Genomic DNA, 21,710 nt, shown 5'->3' on the forward strand with positions numbered 1-21,710 from the left:
AACCTCGGACCCCTGATCCGTGAGTCCGCAACACTAGCTACGGGACCACAACCTGATTCGAGGATTTTGGAGTTCTACAAAATAACTGAGAGAATAGCTTCAACATTCTCTAATTATTACTAATTATTCTTATTTTTCCATTCACATTCAATATAAAAAACGATGGTAGTATTTTTAACAAACAAACAAACAACCATAGAACACCACTAGTCTGTCTTTGCATACAGACCTCGCTTTCTCTCCATTCATACAGCTTCTCGTGCACGCTGAACGATTATTCCGACATTTGACACGTCCATCCTCAAGTATTTCTTGAATTTGGTTATTCTAATTATTTCTCGGTTTCCTCGTTTTCTGCATCCATCAACATTCGCATCGTAAATCCTTTTGGCCGTTCTTTCGCTGTCCATTCGCTCTGCATGTCCAAACCAACGCGGAACTCCTATCTTGATTTTGTCGATAATGCTTGTCTCAGCCTTACATAATATGTATATTTAAATATTCGCCAAGGAAAGGGCATTTCGAAGCATTCAGACTATTTTCAATCTCGTTTTTCCAATTCCATACTTCGTAAGCACCAGGACTCGAATGCGAACTGTTGACAAACGTGTTTTAATGTTTATTACCCAAGTAAAATGAACATTAGTGAAATTTATTTTTTAATGTAATATTTGTTCCCGGAAAGAAACAGATCTCACCTTATTCCGAATTAAAATTACACATCCAATATACGATTTGCGGTGTTTTATAAAAGGTTTTTTCGGCTGAATACACTTCTGATGCAAATAAAATTTCAATATTTGTTCATTTTATTTCCTGTTTTAGGTAAGTAAATTAATAAATCGAAGGATAAATAATTGATAATAGGTGTTAATGGCACATTTTGCGAAGCGCATTTGCATACAAACACGCTTCTTAAAAATGATTTAATAATTTAAACATTTTTTCACAGTTTGCCTCAAAAATGAATTTCGGCGATGCAGAATCGATTTTGTTTGGTTATAAAATATTCTAATATTAAACCTTTGGAAAAAAAATGTACTCTAACTTATAAATGTAACATGGACCCATATCATAATTGGAAGTTGACATATTTCTTTATTTTTATCTAGGAAGTAAAATTAAGTTTTCTGAATGAAAAATAGAATACGCATAATTTTTTTTTTCTAGACGTGTTCAATTACAGGATACCGACGAAGATACTCAAAATTTTCATACAAATATACACATTTTTGCACATAAATATCGGTTTTACTTTATACCGATGAAGATAGCGTTTGCAAGTGATGGTTTTTGAAAGGGATGAATATATAACTAAATGTGAGATCAGTGTGAACGAAGATAATTTGAATCAGGTAGAAGAATTTGTGTACCTGGGAAGTATGTTTACTAGGGATGGAAAGACCGAGAAAGATATTGAAAGGAGGCTGAGTGCCGGGAACAGGGTGAACGGTGCACTGAACTCTACTTTGGCAAACAAATGTTCATTGCAGGAGGTTAAACTAGCAGTTCACAACAGAGTTCTAGTGCCAACTCTTATGTATGGGAGCGAAATATGGAATTGGAAAAATGATAATGAAAGTAGGTTGAATTCTGTCGAAATGCGATCCCTCAGGCGAATGTGTGGTAAAACTATGTATTATAGGTGCACAAATGTCGAGATCCGTGAAGTGTGTAAGGCTGAGACATGCATTATTGACAGAATCAAGAAAGGGGTGCTGCGTTGGTTTGGACATGTGGAGCGAATGGACAGCGAAAGAACGGCTAAAAGGATCTATGGATGTAGAAAACGAGGAAGACCAAGAAATACATGGCACGATCAATTCCATCAAATACTTGAAGATGGACATGTCAAAAGTAGGAATAATCGGCGTGCGTGCATGAGAAGATGTATAAATGTAGAGAAAGCGAGGTCCGTATGCCAAGATAGAGTGATATGGCGTTCTATCCTCTCTGCCTACCCCTACGGGAAAACGGGGTGACGGTTTGTTTGTTTGTAGATAGCGTTTGTAATCGTGGCCCTGGACCCCGATGAAAATGATAACTTTCGTCTACTTGACATTCTATTTTAAAGACATGTTATCAAGTAAAAGCAAACATAATATCTTGTTGAGCAGAAAATTATATTTTTCAAATGACGTACATACACGTTTTAAAAAAAAACGGACACATCTTATGTTAACATCCAGTATAATTTATTAACAATACCCAAACGATTATTTTATCTATGTTTTATGTATTGTTTATGAATCATAAATAATAAGATTAAAAATATTTATATTTATTAGGTGAACACGACTTGGAATGACAATGGAACTGTTACATTCTACCAAAGAAGAGTATGGCACTTTGACGAAGAACTAACAAAAGGAAGTTTAGAAGATGAAATTACTAATATAAATATGGTTGCTGCAGTAAGTCATTTTAAATATTTTTTTGATTTATTATATTATATGTAAAATCACTCAAATTAATTTAACGCATATTTAGGTCATTTTTTTGAAGCCTTGACAAAGAACAATCGCTTTCTTCGGAAAGTAAACCGACATAATATTATCATTATTATAATTTGTGATTTTACACAAAATAAATAAACACAGTTTTTAAAAACTTTAAAGAAAAGAACACAGAAAAATACATATAAAATCTGAAGTTTAAATTGAACACTTTTGAATATTCTTAAATCTTTGTAGAAACGTCTCGTCGCGTCGTGCATCGGCGTATTCGTTGTGAGAATTTAAAAAAATCAAATTTAGTTTTTTTAAGGAAATATAAAACATGGGCATAAGGATATTAAATACGTTTTTATTTTATTTCATGTTCAAATAAGAAATGAATCAGTAATTTAATAATTTAATGCAATTAAACCTTGGTCATTATTAATTATTGTATGAATATTGAACTGTCAATAAAAAATACAAATTAACACATATTACAACCGAGGTTAATGTTGTCCATTAGGATAATAAATATGAAAGCTTAAATAGGACTTACAATCGATCATTGGATGGTTCAAATGGCCACTTTTTATATAATTTTAATATTTTTTTATCGAGAGTTATACAAGTTATTAATTTATAATTTACTAGCGGACCCGACGTTGTCCTGTCCGAACGTTCGCTTGCCTACTATTAGCTGGTTCAGCAAATGCAAAATCTCGGAATTTTGAATTTTCGATAAGCTATATACTAAGTGACATTTGACATTGAGATCGCCACAGCGCCACCTACCGGGTCCAATTGTGAATCTAAACCATCCAGGTGGGTACTCAAACACAAAAAAATTGAAACGCATTCTCGTCGAATGCAACTCTGGTAGATCTATGAATAAAAAAATTATGCTCCTAACTTTTTTTTAGAGATAAGATTTAAGATTTTAATGTCTACGAACACGCGCAGCGCAAAGATCTACGTTTTGCTGAAAACCGCACGTAAATCGGTTAAGCCGTTTAGGAGTTCAGTGACATCACACGTACAGAAGAATTATATATATAAAGATATTTCCTCAAACAACTTCATTCCCTTGTATATAAGGCTTTCTGGGACATTGCTTTTGATTTCTTTTCCAGTCTTTATATCCTATTGTTGCATAGTTATGAAAGAACTCATTATTTTTTTGTTTGTTTCGGAACTATCCCGGAACGATTCCTTCAATAATTTTGTTAATTTCATAGGCAACATGGATGTTAAATTTAAGTCTTTAAGACTGAAGTTTGGTTGGTAAATTTTGTTTATTGTCAAAGGAGCTCTGTGTCCCTGGGTATAAACTGAATAAATATTTTGTGCCGTCCTTTTCTATCAAAGGAAGCGTTGCCTTTCTAACCCTTGGTGTTGAAATTGTCAAACGTAGTACCTACAAACAATTTTTTCTCTGTGACATGATGAAATTAGTGTATTTAATAAATTTAAACAAGCGGTTCTACATGCATAATTATTGAATTTATCTTTTGGTGACTCATATGAAGGCGTCGGAGTGAAGGAATTAAAAAAAATAATGATAATAATAATATACATAAATAAAATTGAGCGGGAATTTTGCGTACCCATTATAAAACGAAATAATACAGACTAAAATGGATACAAAGTCATTGGAACAATAGGCACCTTCACCCCTTCGGCAACTATGTACACATGGGCCATCTTCCAGGAATTTAGCAAACAGTTTGTGTTTGCCACATGTGCGACTGTGACTACCCAAAATCTACGAAAGCTACCCTTCGCATATTTTTATATGTTATCCATTGTGTTAAAACGGTGCTTTTTCTGTTTAGTTTTTTTATTGTTTACTTTTTAGAATGAACACTCTACAAATTTACTATTATGCTCAATGTTTATTTCTGTAAATTTATTGATAATTTTATGTTGCTAGAATTTCACTCATCCATGCACTGTGTAGCTGCAAGACGATCGTTATCTAGCTTCAGTGGGTAATGTTATCAACTATCAAATACCTAAATTTAGTTAATGGAGTCTAGAATTCTAACCGTCCATGCACTCAGTAGCTGCAAGACTTGTTGTAATCTAACTTCTATTTTTATGAATTTGTTTTTTATTTTGTTTTTAAAATATTGCTAAAACCCTAAACTTCACTTCAAATAAAAAAATGATAATAGGGGCTAGATTTCTTACTGTCCATGCGCTCCGTAGCTGCAAGACGTGCTGTAATCGAGCTTCTAAATATCATTATTGTAATATACCATAATTGTTGACGAGGAATTAGAATCCCCAACTGTACAGCACCTTTGATGTGATTTTCACAAAAATGGCGATATATAAATTATCCAAATATATTTACATAATTTGACATGATTATTTTTATAAAAATACTGTAATGGACATAGACTTTTGTAACTAAATTTGATACAAGTAAACACAGTGTTTGCTACCATTCATGTTTGCAATATAGTCATGAGGGTGAAAGACAATATCCGACAAAGGCCCTCCATATAATTTGCCAAACTCATAGTGAAAGGGGCAGAGAAAGTAGTAGAGTTAAATTCAATTAAAATCGCGACAGTAACTCGTTAATTGTAAAATAACATTCCATTTTCATATGAGCGAAACTGATAGGCAGACTGACCCACCGTCTTTAAAATGGTTTTCAGATATGTGGAGGATATACTTTCACTGTTAATTTTAATAACTGTCTAAGGAGTGTGAAATCGAGTCTTTCTCTACAAGCATTTGGACAAACTCAAAATATTGTTTAGTAAAATATGATTTAATATTATTTTTAGACGGCCAATTATTTGGTCCGACACAAGTCTACCTTCCAACGGGCCATGGTCAACGGAGCCCTGAAGAAGTTTGCGGAAGGAATAACCGTTACTAAGACCGTAAGGAAACTCTTATTTGATGGCTATGAAGACAAACTCCTCACTATGATGGCCAACATGAGTATTCCGAGCATGCAGTTGCCCTTTGACAAGTTCGGGTGGTTTTACGGAGTAAGATTTTTTTTTAAATTAACAAAAAAATTAACTTTCAATGCCCAGATTGTTCCATTTCATTGGTTTCCATGCACCTTCATTGACAAAAATTTATTTTTATTTCTTATTATTAATCAATATATTTTCATAAATTGAACATATTTTTTCATTCTAATACAAATCTACTTTTATACATCTAGTAAATGTTATAACTGTAACTCTCCAAAAAAGAGACTAGCTCTTGTGCTTGGAGAGTGACTTACACTGTTATAGTTATTTATTTATTGGAACTTATATAATTTTAAATATACGAGTACATGAGAAAAAAAAAAGAGATATAAAAAGGAAAAGATATGGTATAAAGTCGTGGGGACATTCGACTAAAACTAATATTAAAATGATCCAGGGTCTACAGTATTCTATAGTTAAGCAAATTGTAACTGCAGAGATTTACGAACAAAGAAGTAATAATGATCTCCTGTACAAAACAATCAAAACTCTGCCTGTTCGAGGACTACTGTGGCTTTGCATCATTTTGGAACAATTTAATAGTAATACATTCAAGTTTCCTCTCAAACATAACCATAATACACGCTTCACGTCAAATGATGGCTTGGTAGTACCAAAAGTATGTAATAAATATGGAAATAGAACTCTCAAATATTTGGTACCTAGAATTATTAATTTATTACCAAAAGAACTTAAATTTAACTCACATTGTAACAAGAGCAAAATAAGAGAGTGGCTACTCGATCAAGAGTTTATATATGAATAGTAGCTTAGGCGTAAATATTTTAATTTTTCATATATTTTCTTGTATTTAAAAAATAAATTTATATATTATTATTTGTATAAACATGTTTATTCTGATCTTTCCGGCTGTTAATTTTTATCTGTTATTCATTGTTTTTATAAATGTAAATAATATTATTGAGTCAGTATAAATATAATCTTCACCAACAAGCTACAAAAAGTGGCTTGGTGGGATTTTAGTTTTAGTAAAAAATATAACAAGTGAAATTTTTTTTAAATTGTAAAAATGTATAATTATGCTATTAAATAAAAAAAAAAAAAAAAAAAAAAAAAAAAAAAACAGAAAATAATGATTCATTAATACTAATTGAAATAGAATGCAGTTTTTACACGGGTTCAAATTTTTTTTAAAAATTTACTTTGAATTTATTAATTAATATAATCGTTTTAATTTATTTTATTATTTGTCAGCGCAATGAAAGTGACGCATTTGATGGGCTGTTCAACATGTATACAGGAGCAGAAGACATCGAGAAGCTCGGCTGTATGGATATGTGGAATCATAAAAACCAGGTGGACTTCTACGATGGCCAGTGTGGGCAGCTACAAGGCTCAGCTGGTGAACTCTTTCCACCCAATAGCAATCCTCAAAACATCTCCATTTTTGCACCTGACATTTGTTCGTAAGTAACTCCCGATGATCCATTCATTTTCGGCAGGGTATTTTCATATTCAATGCATTCTGCCGGGCAGATAAAGAATACAGTTTTGTGTGAGAAATAAAACCAGAAACAGGGATAAGTATTGCTGTCTCGATGGCTACTCTCGGATAAAACTAGTGATTCAAGCGTTTTACAACAATGCTTAAATTCCTGGGTTGTTGGCCTCTGTCCATACATTCTCCCCCTCCCTCATTAATCTGCACAGAGTTTGTATTCGTTAGGAACATTTTTTATAACTTTCCTCTATGCTCCTTTTTTCTGACGGAGTCCCTCTGGAATCTATAACAGCTACAAGTAGATGGCGGGCTTTTGGATTTCTTTAATGCCATATTTAATTGTTCCTGGACTGGCACCAAGTGTAATAGTGATTATAGGTATCGCACTTTATCTTAAACGCAACAAAAAATATTCATAAACACAACAATTGGAGTGCTCTATGCACCACTAGGTGTAGATAGATAGTTGACACATTCAAATGATTTATATAGGTATTGCTCAAAACATAAAGGGGGTAAAGGGTACTCGCAAAGTTTTGCTTTTAACCTAATAAAACTCAGTCGAAATCAAGTGCGGGTTATCACTACAGGGCACTGCAGATTGAACGCCTTGATAGAATGCACCTTTCCGAAATTTATAGATGTAAATTCTGCAGTGCAGATGAGGAAACATCTATACACATTACATGTGAATGGGACTTCATAAAAGGAGCCTCATCCTCAGTGGACAACTGGTTAAACCTGAGGATGTTAAAAAGCTCGCCCCCTACTTAATAGCTCGATACTTTACGGATCTGGGCTAGGAGGGGGAGATTTAGCATAATGTAAACTCTCGCCTTCCACACAGTAGCCAGGCTCTTTATAGACCTGGCCTCGGAGGGCTAGAACTATTCACGGGACCCGTCAGGTCGCAGTGACGTCAGGAGCTTGCATAGCACTGATCCCCACTACTAAGAATAAAAATAAGTCATCAGAATTACAGTGGAATTCTGCATATAATATTTCTTTGAACCTTTTCTAGATCTGTGACTTTGAACCGAGATGGCGTTAAGAACGTGAAAGGAGTGACGGGTGCCTCATTCAAAGGAGATGCTTCCTTGTTTGACAATGGACAAAACTACCCCAAGCAGTCCTGCTTCTGTCGCCGGGGGGATTTGTGTGCGGATGCAGGGGCTAGAAACATCTCGCAATGTAAATTCGGAGCTCCTGTCTTTGTTTCATACCCACATTTCCATCTTGCGGATCACAGTTATTTGGCAAGAATTGACGGAATCACGCCTGATGAGTAAGTAAAATAAATCAATGCCATTCTATTTTGTACGAGTCGAGTCAAAGAAATATGAATTGAGTTGAAGATATAGTGCGAATCAATCTTAGGCCTTTGATCAGGGTATGTATTTTTATGGTAAGTTAAAATTTATCTTTAATTTTATCTACAAAGTAAAATTAAGTTTTCTGTATAAAAAATAGAATATGTTTACAATTTTTTTTTTTCAAAACATGTTCAATAATTACCAGTTACCGACGAAGAAACTTTGAATTTTAATACAAATATACACACTTTCGTACGTAAATATCGGTATTACTTTATACTGTCTCAGTATATACCGATGAAGATAGCCATTCAAATTCGCGGCCCTGAACTCCATTTTCTTTCCCCAACCTAACTTAAGTTTCTTATGACTAAAGGTACTTAAAAAATCACATTGAGCAAGCAATTGATATTATTATATATTTTTTGCTAAAAGGTGCCACAATAGTCTATTGTATTGAATTAAAAACTAAAAAAAATTGGGACATTTACATTTTTGATAAAAATACAAAAACTGTTAATTATTTTGCTTCCCAAGTCCAAATAAATTAAACTTTGATCTTTTAGGAGTTCTGAATATGATTGTCGGCAAATATTGGAATAAATGTTTTTCTAAATACTTTTATTTTCAGGAAAAAAGATGATTTCGAACTAGTTCTGGAACTCGGTAGTGGAATTCCTCTCTATGCTAAGGCACAACTCCAAATCAACATTCTTGTTCAACATGTTCCAGGAATAACGTGAGTACAGATGGATTATATTTGATTTATAGAAATACGGTAAACTAAGGCAACAAAAAAATGTTAGCCTCTAACCACATTAAATTTGGAAACAGTACTGATATAATATTATTTTGGCTAATGTTGGATAAACTTCACCCTCAAGGACTTCCACTTTTTTTTACAACATTCTTTCAACACATTGCCTGTGTAGATTCAATACTGCGGATGAACACATTCATTTGCTACTTACATATGAAATGTGATCACATCCTTTTTCTTTTTTATCCGAGATACTGCTAAAATACTTTTCTACACTTTAAAATGACACAACATGGCATAATTAAATTAAAATAGGGAGTTGTGTACTGAGCGACGTCTATAAAGAAACTAATAGGTCAAAACGTAAAACTACTCCTTTAAGAGTAGTTTAGTCGCCTTCTATTTGATGTGCATATGCGGTTTCTGTCGAAGCTGTCGATCTCACTAGACTATTTTTCAAATGATATATTTCTCACCTAAAGATTGTTTTCAGATATTTTGCAAGACTTCCAGACAAGATTTACATTCCAGTGCTGTGGTTCCGACAGGAGATTAACATATCGGATGACTTGGCTGGCCAAGCCAACTTAGTAGTCACTGTCGATAGAATAGTGCCCAGTGTGTTCTACTTTATCACTGCTATAGGAGCGGTAATATCTTTAATTGGGGCTGTTCTCTTTGTTAAATTACGGTTGAATACTTCAGAAAATGTTAACAAATAAGACAATTTCATAGAAAGTGTATCGTTACTGTATTCCGTATGATGAAACCTTACTGCTGTATCAATAAATTTTATTACGAGCAGTTATATGTATTTTGTAATGCAAAGTCACCCTGTTTTCTTGTAAATCCCTGTTAATTGCAGAGTGGAATCCGCTTATTTCAATCACTATGGGACCTGTAATTTTTGATAACAAAAACCGGTTGATAATTAAGCAAAGAAAAAATATTCCCGAACATTGGCTGAACTAACATTTTGACTGGTTGAGTGCCATAAGCGTGTTGTAGTATATTATATATATGTACGCATATGTATGTACATATATGTTCATGTATGCGTATGTATGTATGTATGTGTATGTATACTGTATGTGTACATTTATATTCATTTTTATTTATTTTTTTATTGTTTTATCGGTAGTCAGATGGCAGAAGGGACCATCTGTATTTTGTTCTGTTTTTTAGTTTTCAAAAGTTTTAATTAATACTTCAGTTAATACATATAGAAAAAACAAAAAAAGGACAGCATCATTTAGAATGGTAATTTATTATTGGAAAGCAACAGTAAAATGTTTTAGTTTGTGGATTGAGTAGTATTTCAGCTGTCTGAACATTTTTGAAAATTACAGATGGTCCCTTCTGCCACCTGACTACCGTTATATTTACTTACTATTTCTTCTTCCTTCCCTATTTTCCCATCCCACTTCCTTTCACCCCAAGCGAACTGCACATATTTTTGTTCCTATATGCAACCCGTAATTGGTCTTGTTATTTATTGTTAATCTGCATGTATTGTTTATAACTATGACTGTGTAGGTTTCAAAATAAAAATAAAAATTTTAAAAAAATATTTTGATTTTATCAGCTTATAGAAATATTTCCCAAGAAAAATTTGACGATGAGATTCAAGGGTGTTGTGATCCAGCATCCCGCTAGGAAAAATGATGGATACAAGAATGGATAATTATAATTTTCTTGTGGCAAAAATCGCTTTCGAACCTTATCTATTTCAAGGATATGGTTTGATTCAGAAGGGTCCCAAATGATGGAACAGTATTCTAGTATGCTGCGGACTAGTGTATCTATAATGTGCAAAGTGCGGTAGTATTATTTATTTATTTGTTATATGGCACAAGTGCCTTTTACAATATAAAATATAACATTATAATGAGTTCAGTTATAAAAATAAAAAAAACAATATTAAAAAATGGATATATAAAAGGAAAAAGAAAAATAACAAGAAAAATATATATATACATATATGTATGTCAGCATACAAAAGATATAAAAAAATCAGTATACTATAAACATAAAATGAGTAAACAGCAGATCATTAGCATAAGTAGCTTTTGCAAATTAAAATATTTATAAAGAGATGATTTCAATTCACAGAGACTCGAGTTGAAAATGTCAATATGAGAGGTACATTCATTTCCTAGTATGTGTATACGCGGTATAGGTGAGTGACAAAGATGGTTGGTTCGAGAAGGGTGACAATAGGACAGGGTATTTTGTCTAGTTCTACGTGTTGGTATGTTAATATTTATTAAATCCGAGAGATCGCAACAATCGAATTTAGAATTAATGATTTTATATAAAAATATTAAGTCTGTTATTGTCCTGCGATCCTCCAGAGCAGGTAAATTCAAAGAATTTAGCAAAAACATGTAGTTAATTTGTTCTGTAGGAATCTGCAATTTGAATTGAATTAAATTAAAATATCTAGAGTTTCAAAGTACAAATCCAAGCATTTTACTATATTTAATTACAACACCAGTAATATGGGACATAAATGTAAAATTCGTTTAAAAAATAATACCAAGATCTTTAATTTGGTAATTGTATGGCTTCTGATGGATTTTCTGTTAGGTTGTTTTTTTAACTTATGTCCTTATGTGTTATGTTATGTCCATAATATAGATGGTTTTGTGACCGACTGATTATGATAACAATAACCATTATCCGAGATTCTAATATCCAGATTCCATTGTATCATATGTCGTGAATTATTATAAAATAAAAACGATTAACTATTGTATAAAATGGCTATATTTAATTCACTCTTTTTTTTACAAAATATTTATCAGTTGGAAAAAATACAAATTCAATGTACAAGTCTTTCTGCGGAGTAAAACCTGTTATAAATTAACATTATTTTATCCTCATATTGAACACCTGAACAGGGAAGAAAGATTCAAGGCACTTTGCCACGTCTCGTGCCTCTCCCGGACAATTCGATCATCTAAATACCACACTCTAGATGCATCGGACAGCTTTATTACATCTATTCCACGTGCTAACTGCAGACCGAAACCTTACTGAAATTACGCATGGAAATATATCATCAAATACGTACAAATAAGTTAATACATATTATGTATGTAATAATTTTTAGTCACTCATATATGGAAATAAATTCAATTTAATGTTTGTGGGAGATACATTAAAAATAGTCACTAGCTTCGGATATAAAAATTTGATATTCATATAAGTATTTAAGGAAGTAATTTAAAAAATATCACTTGTTTTGTCAATTTCCAAGTCATTACCAATAAGGGTTTGTTCTGCAGGTCAGCTCGATTCCCGACATAGAGGGTTTAAATGGCAACGACTGTATTTCATTCAAAACTAACACAAATATGTACAGAGATTAACACAAATGGCGAAAGCTGCTGTCTACGCACTATTAAAGTTGTATTTTTGTGTAATTGTAATATCATTTTACATATTACTATCCGATAGTAAAAAATGTTGTATTTAATGTATAAAAAGAAATTCATCTTTTTAACTATGCATTATATATATAATAATAATTGCAGTGCCATTAATTGATAAGGGAATATTTTAGGCCTACTTAGCACAGAAAATGTAGTAAGCTTCTACATACATAAACATACTGCCTTATTAAGTTTAATAGAAATACATTTTGCGACATAACTAAAGTGCTCGTAATAATTTATTTAAAGAGCTTAGGACTGTGGATAAATGTTTTAACTCGTCAAATAAGTATCGCAAAGTTTAATACAGTCGTAGGCTGTCAAACTTAATTTTAAGAATATTACGAATCAGTGAGAAAATAAAATGAGATTCTTGTACTTCTGAATCTGCAGAAACAGAATGAATAAAGAGCAGAAGCCTTAATCTACACCAGCGTAACACATATGTTGTAAACAGGTACTCATTTTCTTCGTGATTTTGTAAAAAAAATCCAAATTTATTCCTCTACAAATACTCAAACAATAATACTATACAAATAGAAATTACATTACATGTTAAATTAAATCTTGTACAAAACAAAATGGACGGAAAATCAATGAGAAAATGCAGTAAAAATAAGAGTACACACAAGAGTAAAACGCTTTCTATCAAGAAAACTTAAAATCCTAAAGGTCTATACGCCGTGGGAACTAGGCTAGACTATGGAATGGGTCTATTACTAATCAAACCTAAACACGATACAATAATAATAATATATATTCAATTGTATAAAATCTTTGTAGAAAAAAATCCTAAACTATAAAATATTTCTTTTTGTCAATAAATCTTTTATCTCAAGTACGTAGAAAAATTGCTCAAATTTCGTAAAATGCTTTGAGCTTTATAATGATTATCTTTTTTTTGTAATACATATCGAAATTCATTTATTATTTTTGTTGCGTGTTGCATGTGGTCACATCGCGGGGTAATAACTACAACTAGGTAACTTCAAAATCATCATTTGCGAGCCACTAAAAACCTTCTTTTTATACTTCTCCAAGAATGCTACAAATAGACGAGTCATGCATTCAAATCATCATAATATGATAAGAATTAATCACGACTTGCCTATTTGTAGCATTTTCTTACTTAATACTTCAAAAGGACACATTATATAATTGAATTAACAATGCATTCCTCACTGGGAAAACCCATGCTAAAGAAGACATTTTACGGTTTTAGTTTAGTGTGATATATGTACTGTATATATATATTTTTTTTACATTGTGAATTGTTTTAGACTTTTTACATAGACATACAAAAAATAATTGATTTTGAATACAAATATATTGTTACAAATCTCAACTATAGTCCTTAGCATATAGCTTGATTAAAATGACAGCTGCCAAACTAATGTCACTAGTGATGGGTAATTATTGATCACCGATCATGTACCGATCAAATCGATTTTATCAGTTTTTTCATGCAAACATGAGAGACTCTGTTTCCAAAAGTTGATATTAAAACGCAAAAAAAAACTATTACAGTGTGTTTAAGATAATTATTTACTAAAACATAAGACACAAAATACTTTTTTTCATGAACAATAACAAATGAATTATTTTTTATTTGATCGATTTACATTGATCAATTTGTGTCTAACATTTTTGCAAAATGACGTAACCTTGTAAGAATATCATTAATTATTAGGTATATTTTAGTTTTTTTTAAAAGCTGATTTCATATATTTATGTTAATTTATATGTCAAGCATTGTATTAAAAAATTTAATTAACATGCCAGATACTAATGATTTTTCGTGTGTCAATATAAATCACTCCTTAGACGTTATTACAAAGTTATGTCGTCACTTTTGCTGACAACTGTCATTCTAATCAAGCTATATTTTAAGGACTATAAGTATATAAGCTTGTTTCCGGGTTATTTGAATTTCTATCCATTGATATATTTTTTATTTTCTGCTTGAATTTTGAGAATTTTTATGTGTCCCGAACATCTTTTGCCAGGCTGTTAAAGGATTTGGGTCCAAGACAAAAATGGGAACATTGACCGTACGATGTTTTCATTCACGGAGGACGATACCAATGTGTGTTTTTAGAGGGTAATTCGAAAATGCTGATTTAGAAGTTGCCTAGTTGTGGTAACTACCGTACAATATATTACTTGATAATTATGAATGATGAATATTATGTACTGATAATTACGATAATTAAGACTGCAAAATACGTAAAATATCTTTTTTTAATAATGATATTCTAGCATTGATTTAATGAATATACAATTTGGCGATGTTATATAATTTGGCATTTGGATTATAATTAACACATTGTAATAAACGGAGATGAAATTATGATGAATCTGTAAAAAGATTTTCAATGTCTCATTTAAAGGTATGAGAATAATATGAAATATAGATATAAATATACTGTATATCAGTATCAGTACGCACACACAAAATTTTACATAATTGATCGAAAGGTGCTTATCACCGCCAACAACAAAATAGTATGAATCAGATTTTCTTTCTGTGAAAAATCACATTTTGTTAAGAAAAAATCATTTGTCAACAAACTGACACGTTTTCTTTATATTAAAAATATATATGTATATGTAAATCAATACTCAAATGTAAAAACAATGAAATATATAAAACTTATCTTAGGTAACTGATATTTTTACTCAAACCACAGTGGTAATTATACATATTTTCCTCGTTTCAATAAAATAAGCACTCCACAAATAATTATTGTGCGTTCTTAATTTTTGAGTAATTATTTTTAATGTTTTCTTTCAATTAATTCAGTAGAACACAATTATATTGCATCAAACACTTAACAGGGTGATGTCGTATTTGTGGGCATATGATTAGTGAGGTTTTAATAAGCTAGAAACACTCGCTGAATTCCTTAGATTAAATATAGTGTATTACATGTGTTGTCAAAATTATAAATAAATTCAAATCTACCTCTAAAACAAAATTGCGATGAGTTATTTGAAACAGTTACAAATTTAAAAAAACAAATTCAACACGAGAGTATGAATTCACCATCTAACTATCCAGTAAAATAATGCACATTTATAACGAGAGCATGAATCATGGTATCACAAGCCATGTGATCGTATCGTTTGAATTTCATTACGGGTATGTGAATATCACATTTAATCCGAAGTTGGAAAGTTAGATCATATGCCACAAAGAGATGCATGAAATGTTGAGTTTGTGTTGGTCGGTATGGAGATAAATATGTAATTAGATAAAGAACTCTTGTCTCTTGTGTACTCGGGCCCCCGTGTGTGCGCGGAGGGCCGCTTCGTCAGGGTCCGGAGCCCCCGCAGCCCCCGCCTCCTCCTGAGTGAGATATTCCCCTCGGTGCCGAGACACCGTCCGCACTACAATGAAGGCAACCACCACCAGGGCCAGGAAGATCACTCCTAGGACACCTGCAAATTGTATTGCAACATTACTCGAGGCAATCTTATCGAAGATAACTAAATTCTGCCAAGGTATTATAAGTTATTTTTTGGTGACAAACACATAAAACAAAAAATAATAGCTGGCCGACGGTATACTTAACTTTTTACTATCTCTATGTACCTCAGTAATAGTCGGCTCAACCGACATGTCGATATGTGTTTTTAGGAAGATATGGCTATAGATTTAAAAAAATGAAATGGTAATATTTATTTTGAATCTTAAAGTAGGGCACACAAACATATTCTTATGTGTGCTCTAATAATAACAATGTACATATATTTCATTTATAAGTTCTTTAAACACAATTTCTTGACCTTCAGTTGGATTTTTTTGTTTTTTCATAGAGGCAACATTTCTTCCGAAATGTTGCCATTGCATCTTATGGTGCATGCGCATTATGTCATCTCAAATATCAAATGATCCGACACATGCGCTGCAACTACCTCAAATTTTGAAATCCCAACTGCTAAATGGTTCTGTCACTGCTGTCTTAACTGTCAAATGCACTCCACCCTCGATGTCAAATTTTAATTTACTCATTTCTCTTTCATATTTTAAATAGGCTTCTGTGATATTCTGAAATTCTCGGTAACAAAAGTTTACGATGTATGCAAAAAAGCGATTTGCTTATGAATGTTAATAAATCGAAAGTGATGGTTTTGGAAAGGTATGAAAATATAACTAAATGTGAGATCAGTGTGAATGGAGATATTCTGAATCAGGTAGAAGAATTTGTGTATCTGGAAAGTATGTTTACTAGGGATGGAAAGCCTGAGAAAGATATTGAGCGGAGGGTGAGTGCCGGGCACAGGATGAACGGTGCACTGAAATCTACTCTGGCAAACAAATGTTTATTGCAGGAGGCAAAACTAGCAGTTCACAATGGAGTTCTAGTGCCAACTCTAATGTACAGGAGCGAAGTATGGAATTGGCATAATAATTATGAAAATAGGTTAAATGCTGTTGAAATGCGATCCCCCAGGCGGATGTGTGGTAAAACGATGGTGCACAAATGTGGAGATCCGTGAAGTATGTAAGGCTGAGACATGCATTATCGACAGAATCATGAAAGGGGTGCTGCGTTGGTTTGGACATGTAGAGCGAATGGACAGCCTAAAAGAATCTACGATGTGAATAATGATGGATGCAGAAAACGAGGAAGACCGAGAAAGACATGACACGATCAAGTCCATCAAATAATTAAAGATAATCGGTATGCGTGCATGAGTAGATGTATGAATGTAGAGGAAGTAAGGTCTATATGCAAAGACAGAGTGATATGGCATTCTATCTTCTCTGCCCACCCCTATGGAAAAACAGCGTGATGGTTTGTTTGTTTGTTTGTTTTGATAAAAAGTAGCCACCTCAAAATGATTTCAAATTAAAATAAATCGCAATTAGAGAAAAAGTGCATGCACGATTTTTGTCACTTTTAATGCATAGATATGTGTACCGTGAGATACAGATACAGATCAATGTGATTACCTCAAAACTCGAAGATACAGGGTCGATGGTATATCTTCATAATCACTTGGGAAAATTTATCTTCAACTATACCACTATAGTGGAGGGCTTCCGTATATTGTGATTGTAATCACCCCCGGGTTATAGTTAAGTGTATACGTAGTACAGCGGATATTTACCTCCGAGGATAGCCTCGTCAGTGCGATGGTAGTCCTTGGCCAGCTGGTCCTGGTCCACCAGGGGTGGGGGTCGTGTCTCCAGCTGCAGGGGCGGATGAGTCACAGGTTCCACACCGCAGAAGTCTTCCGTCAAGGCAGCTAGACAACACAAATATCAATATTAAACCCTTCATTCGTGATAATACTGCCCACCTTGTGCCAATACTTTTACTCGTTTGCGGTTGTGCCTGGAATAACAGTCGAAATTGTGATTCTCACTGAAGAAATAACAGCTAAATCCGTCAGTCCAAAAGACATCGGTAATGAAAAGGCAGCTACAGCGTACGAGAAACTGAAGTAATTATATGGTAGGAGGAGATATTATGTCTTGATAAAAAAACAGTCTGCAATGAATGTGTCCCAGTATGTATATAAGTATTCTACAGTCCAATAGGAAGTAAAATATATTTTTTAAAAAGAATGTTATATGTGTGTGATAAACTGAGGAAAACGCTAAAGTGAGGAAATTAAAAACTGAAGAAAAATTGTAAAAACGGTTATAATTGGGGATTATTTATATTTATCTATGATTTCATTAAAATTATTTTGTATTTTTTCAATCAATACCACAAACATGATTAAAAAATTTTATGTAGGTACTTAACCATAAAAACACGAAAATAAAATTTTTAATTTGTACAAAATACATACAATGATTTTTTCTCTAAATATTGAGAAATTTTGTTTATATGTAGTATCACTTTTTTTAGTATGGCACCACAAAATTTAAACTGTCATTTACATCGTGGCAAAACTGTTTCATGCTTTTATGATAACTGTTTAAATAATCTTCTTTCCAAATTATGTTTACAACTTCAAATATTTCTATTACCAAATTTTTAAACTTTCTGTACCTTAATTTATTGATGAAGACTTTATTCTTCCTTAACATGCGTTTACTGCAAGTCACTATTCAGTTAAATGACAAAATTAGACACTTAAACAAAAACACTGCACTACTTTGAATTTAATTTGAGACAATAATTTACACATTTTTTTATTTACCTCGATTTTCTTCTCCATTCACGCAACGGCGCACGGCTCGTTGTCTTTTGACAAATCGAATGAGTTTTTAAAAAATTTCATCGTAAAACCGGGGTTATGAAAAACGTTAATTGGGTGGAATATTTGAATTAGAATGTGTGGAAAAAAATGGGACCTAAATATTTCGGTGTAAAAAGCGGAAAAACTTAAAATCGAGGAATGTAAAAATGAGGTTTAAGTGTATAGAACTGGTGGTAAATAAGCATAAAAAAATTACAGATATGCCAAACAGTAAATCGACATTTGTCAGAATTGAACATGTAATGATTAAATCAATTTCTCACAAGGATAGCTCTTGACATTAGCTGGTCCAGACTCTTGGAAGAGTAACTTGAGAGGGTAGATGTCGTCAAACTCCACTCTGGAAACGCATCCAGCAAATCCTTCCGTCATAGACTCGTTCCGTCCAATATACATGTACTGTATGTTGTTAAACTGCGCATCGGCAGACGCCTTAATGTTGAACTCAAACTCCTTTGGCTCATGGTTGTCGACCTGAAAAAAATATCATTTAAAATATTGAGTTTACAAACTTAGTTGTTCTTCTCCAAATTAAGCACTGAAATAAAAAAGTTTTAAAATATGTGTTGGCTCAAATTCCAATTTTTTTACTATTGAAAATGGAATCTCGATTATTTTCAAATGAAATGCGTATATACGCATTTCATTTGAAAATACACATTTTTTAGGGTAGCATATTTCTTCTATATATTATACAAATTTGACAAGTTGGTGCATATACATGCAACATAATTAAAAACCGAATTTGAAAAAAACCATTCAAATAAATACATATTTCTATTATCTCATAGGTAGATTGAACCCTTAAAAATTAATATAAACAATGCATTTACCACTCTGCCTAACCTAACCAGAGATAAATTCAATTTCAAAACGTTTTTAATTTTGTAAATTTTTACTGGAATATTTTTTATGAAAGTCAGAAGTTTTTATATAAAATGTAAGTATTAAACAGAAGGCATCGGTGCTCGTTAAGTCTTAAGTTCTTTTCCAGCCTATAAATGTTTACGGTTCTACGTTTTACGGACAAAATAAATGAAATTCTTGATTTGCTAATATTTTTTATTTATAATTTTAAAACCCCTTTATATATACACATATTATAAGGTTAAGTCATGTTATGTCTCTTACCTGCAGGACAAGTGTAGCACCCGAATTCTTTCTGGAAAGTCGTACATCATGATACTGTCCGAGACCAAAGTGCTTGTCGGGGTAAATTAGTTCTAGTCTCTCAAATCCAAAATCAAACACAACTCGAAGATGGCCTAGAATAAAATAATGAAGTTTTACATCAAGAACTTAATAAAATGATATTTTGGGAACAAAGCATTAAACAACTGCGAGACCTGGACATTGAAAAAGATACAGAGAAATTATTAGTAACATTTAAAATGTTTTGTCAGAGACGAATAGAAAATATAACAAGAAGTACATTAAAGATTGTTTAAAACAAAAAGTAAAGGCCACATAAAATAAGACAAATTGGTAGGTTGAAAAAAAGCAAATGTTTAGCAATAAAAAACAAAGGCATATAAGTAAAAAAAACTAAAAAATAGTGACACTAAGTACAGTAAAACTCCAATTATCTAGATTAATGAGTGCCAGATTTTATTGTTTTTAAAATAATACAGCGAATTGGAATCACATTGAAAAATTGCAGAATTAATTTAAAATTAAAAACTTCTCCTTTATTTTTAATTTCCTGATAACGATCATGATATTTGGCAATACCGAAACTACATCCCCGCAATTTGCGTTTTTCCGCAATTTACTTATAATTTTTGTAGTCCCATTGAATTAAAAAAAATTTACTACATTAAACACGAAATTTTACGTTTTTTTCCAGCAATTAACGTCCGAGAAATTTGCAATTCTCACTGAAAACTGACAGCTCGAGAGTCTGAAGTTAGTTTCTATCATTATACCAACTTTTTTTAATGATTTTAAAGACAGTTTAACATGTATAGGGAACATTTATTGCGGCCATTTTCATGTTTTTGACATCTCAAGAGTCTGAAGTTAGTATCTATCATTATACCAACTTGTCGGTAAGTTAAATCGATAATTAAAGTTTTTGCCGCCATTTTCATGTTTTTTTTTGACAACTGAAAAAAAATACCTGCAAATTTTAAGAGTAATTAATGGTTACATAATGTTTAGAATCTCAGAATTTAATGTCGAGGAAAGCGTGGTTGGAATTTCAATAATTATTTATATTTACCTGAGTTGGAGACCATAATAGTAAGGTACTCTCCAGAGATAGTGGAGAAGAAACCGAGAAGGAATCCTTTGGGATTGGTGGTGGTAAAGCCGACACGAATCTTCTCAGCGATGGTGGAACGCCAAGATCCCATGAAGTCGTACTTAATCATCGAGCTAGGTCGCATTACTACTCCAATTTCTAAAAAAATAAGAGTTTATTATTAGAACACGAGGCATTAAATAATTTAGTGAGAATTTTGACACATTTTCTAGTAACATTTTTTCTCAAAAACAAACATGATTGGTCTTTAATATTTCAATATGATTTTGTTTTACTATGAGTAAATTAAAATAGTAATAAACACGCATAATATATTTCTTCAATCACTCTAATCAAAAACAGCATTCACTTTTTTAAATCTCTAGTATTTATGTATGTTATTCTTTGACATAATTATTCCTTTCATAATTTATTCTTTCTTAGCAGCCTACAAACCATTTGATAGATTTTTTAAACCATCCATCATTATACTTTTATTACTCCATGTGTGAAGAGATAATTTAAACCAGCTCATGACATGGCATAAGCCCTGTAAATGCCTAGATATCCGTATTACCTTCAGAGATTTTAATAATGAATTAATTTGCTCTAATACATAATATAGTGTATTTTAGACATGTCACTGTCATTTAGGTTCTGTGCTTAGTATTATTACGGTCATACTAACCATCAGCGCAAATGGGTCCCTTGAAAGATGTCCAGCGGCAGTCACATGTATATCCATCGTAGCCTTCCAGGCAGGTTCCGTTGTTGAGGCACGGGCTGGAGTCACAGCGTCCTATACAGCCTGATGATACTCCGTATAAACCTGAAAGA

The 21,710-nt window shown here is 32.4% G+C and overlaps 2 protein-coding genes across 2 annotated transcripts in view; one reads left to right on the forward strand and one right to left on the reverse strand.

The window, feature by feature from the left end:
* LOC148280322 (protein croquemort-like) overlaps window positions 1-9,776 on the forward strand; it is a 10,348-nt gene extending 572 nt beyond the window's left edge. Inside the window, exons 2-7 of the mRNA XM_088228551.1 lie at window positions 2,289-2,414; window positions 5,237-5,446; window positions 6,653-6,864; window positions 7,921-8,184; window positions 8,844-8,951; window positions 9,466-9,776. Of these exons, the coding sequence (XP_088084677.1) occupies window positions 2,289-2,414; window positions 5,237-5,446; window positions 6,653-6,864; window positions 7,921-8,184; window positions 8,844-8,951; window positions 9,466-9,694 (1,149 nt within the window). The 3' untranslated portion in view covers window positions 9,695-9,776. The remainder of the gene's footprint in view (window positions 1-2,288; window positions 2,415-5,236; window positions 5,447-6,652; window positions 6,865-7,920; window positions 8,185-8,843; window positions 8,952-9,465) is intronic.
* Window positions 9,777-15,114: 5,338 nt separating this feature from the next.
* Nrx-IV (neurexin-4) overlaps window positions 15,115-21,710 on the reverse strand; it is a 29,684-nt gene continuing 23,088 nt past the window's right edge. Inside the window, exons 19-24 of the mRNA XM_088228539.1 lie at window positions 21,562-21,702; window positions 20,853-21,032; window positions 19,763-19,896; window positions 18,895-19,105; window positions 17,528-17,665; window positions 15,115-15,850 (exon numbers count right to left, since the gene is read on the reverse strand). Of these exons, the coding sequence (XP_088084665.1) occupies window positions 15,660-15,850; window positions 17,528-17,665; window positions 18,895-19,105; window positions 19,763-19,896; window positions 20,853-21,032; window positions 21,562-21,702 (995 nt within the window). The 3' untranslated portion in view covers window positions 15,115-15,659. The remainder of the gene's footprint in view (window positions 15,851-17,527; window positions 17,666-18,894; window positions 19,106-19,762; window positions 19,897-20,852; window positions 21,033-21,561; window positions 21,703-21,710) is intronic.

This window comes from Micrasema longulum, unplaced genomic scaffold (genome assembly GCF_059751315.1).
Source record: "Micrasema longulum isolate JH-2025_06_02 unplaced genomic scaffold, ASM5975131v1 h1tg000594l, whole genome shotgun sequence".
Classification (NCBI taxonomy): domain Eukaryota; kingdom Metazoa; phylum Arthropoda; class Insecta; order Trichoptera; family Brachycentridae; genus Micrasema; species Micrasema longulum.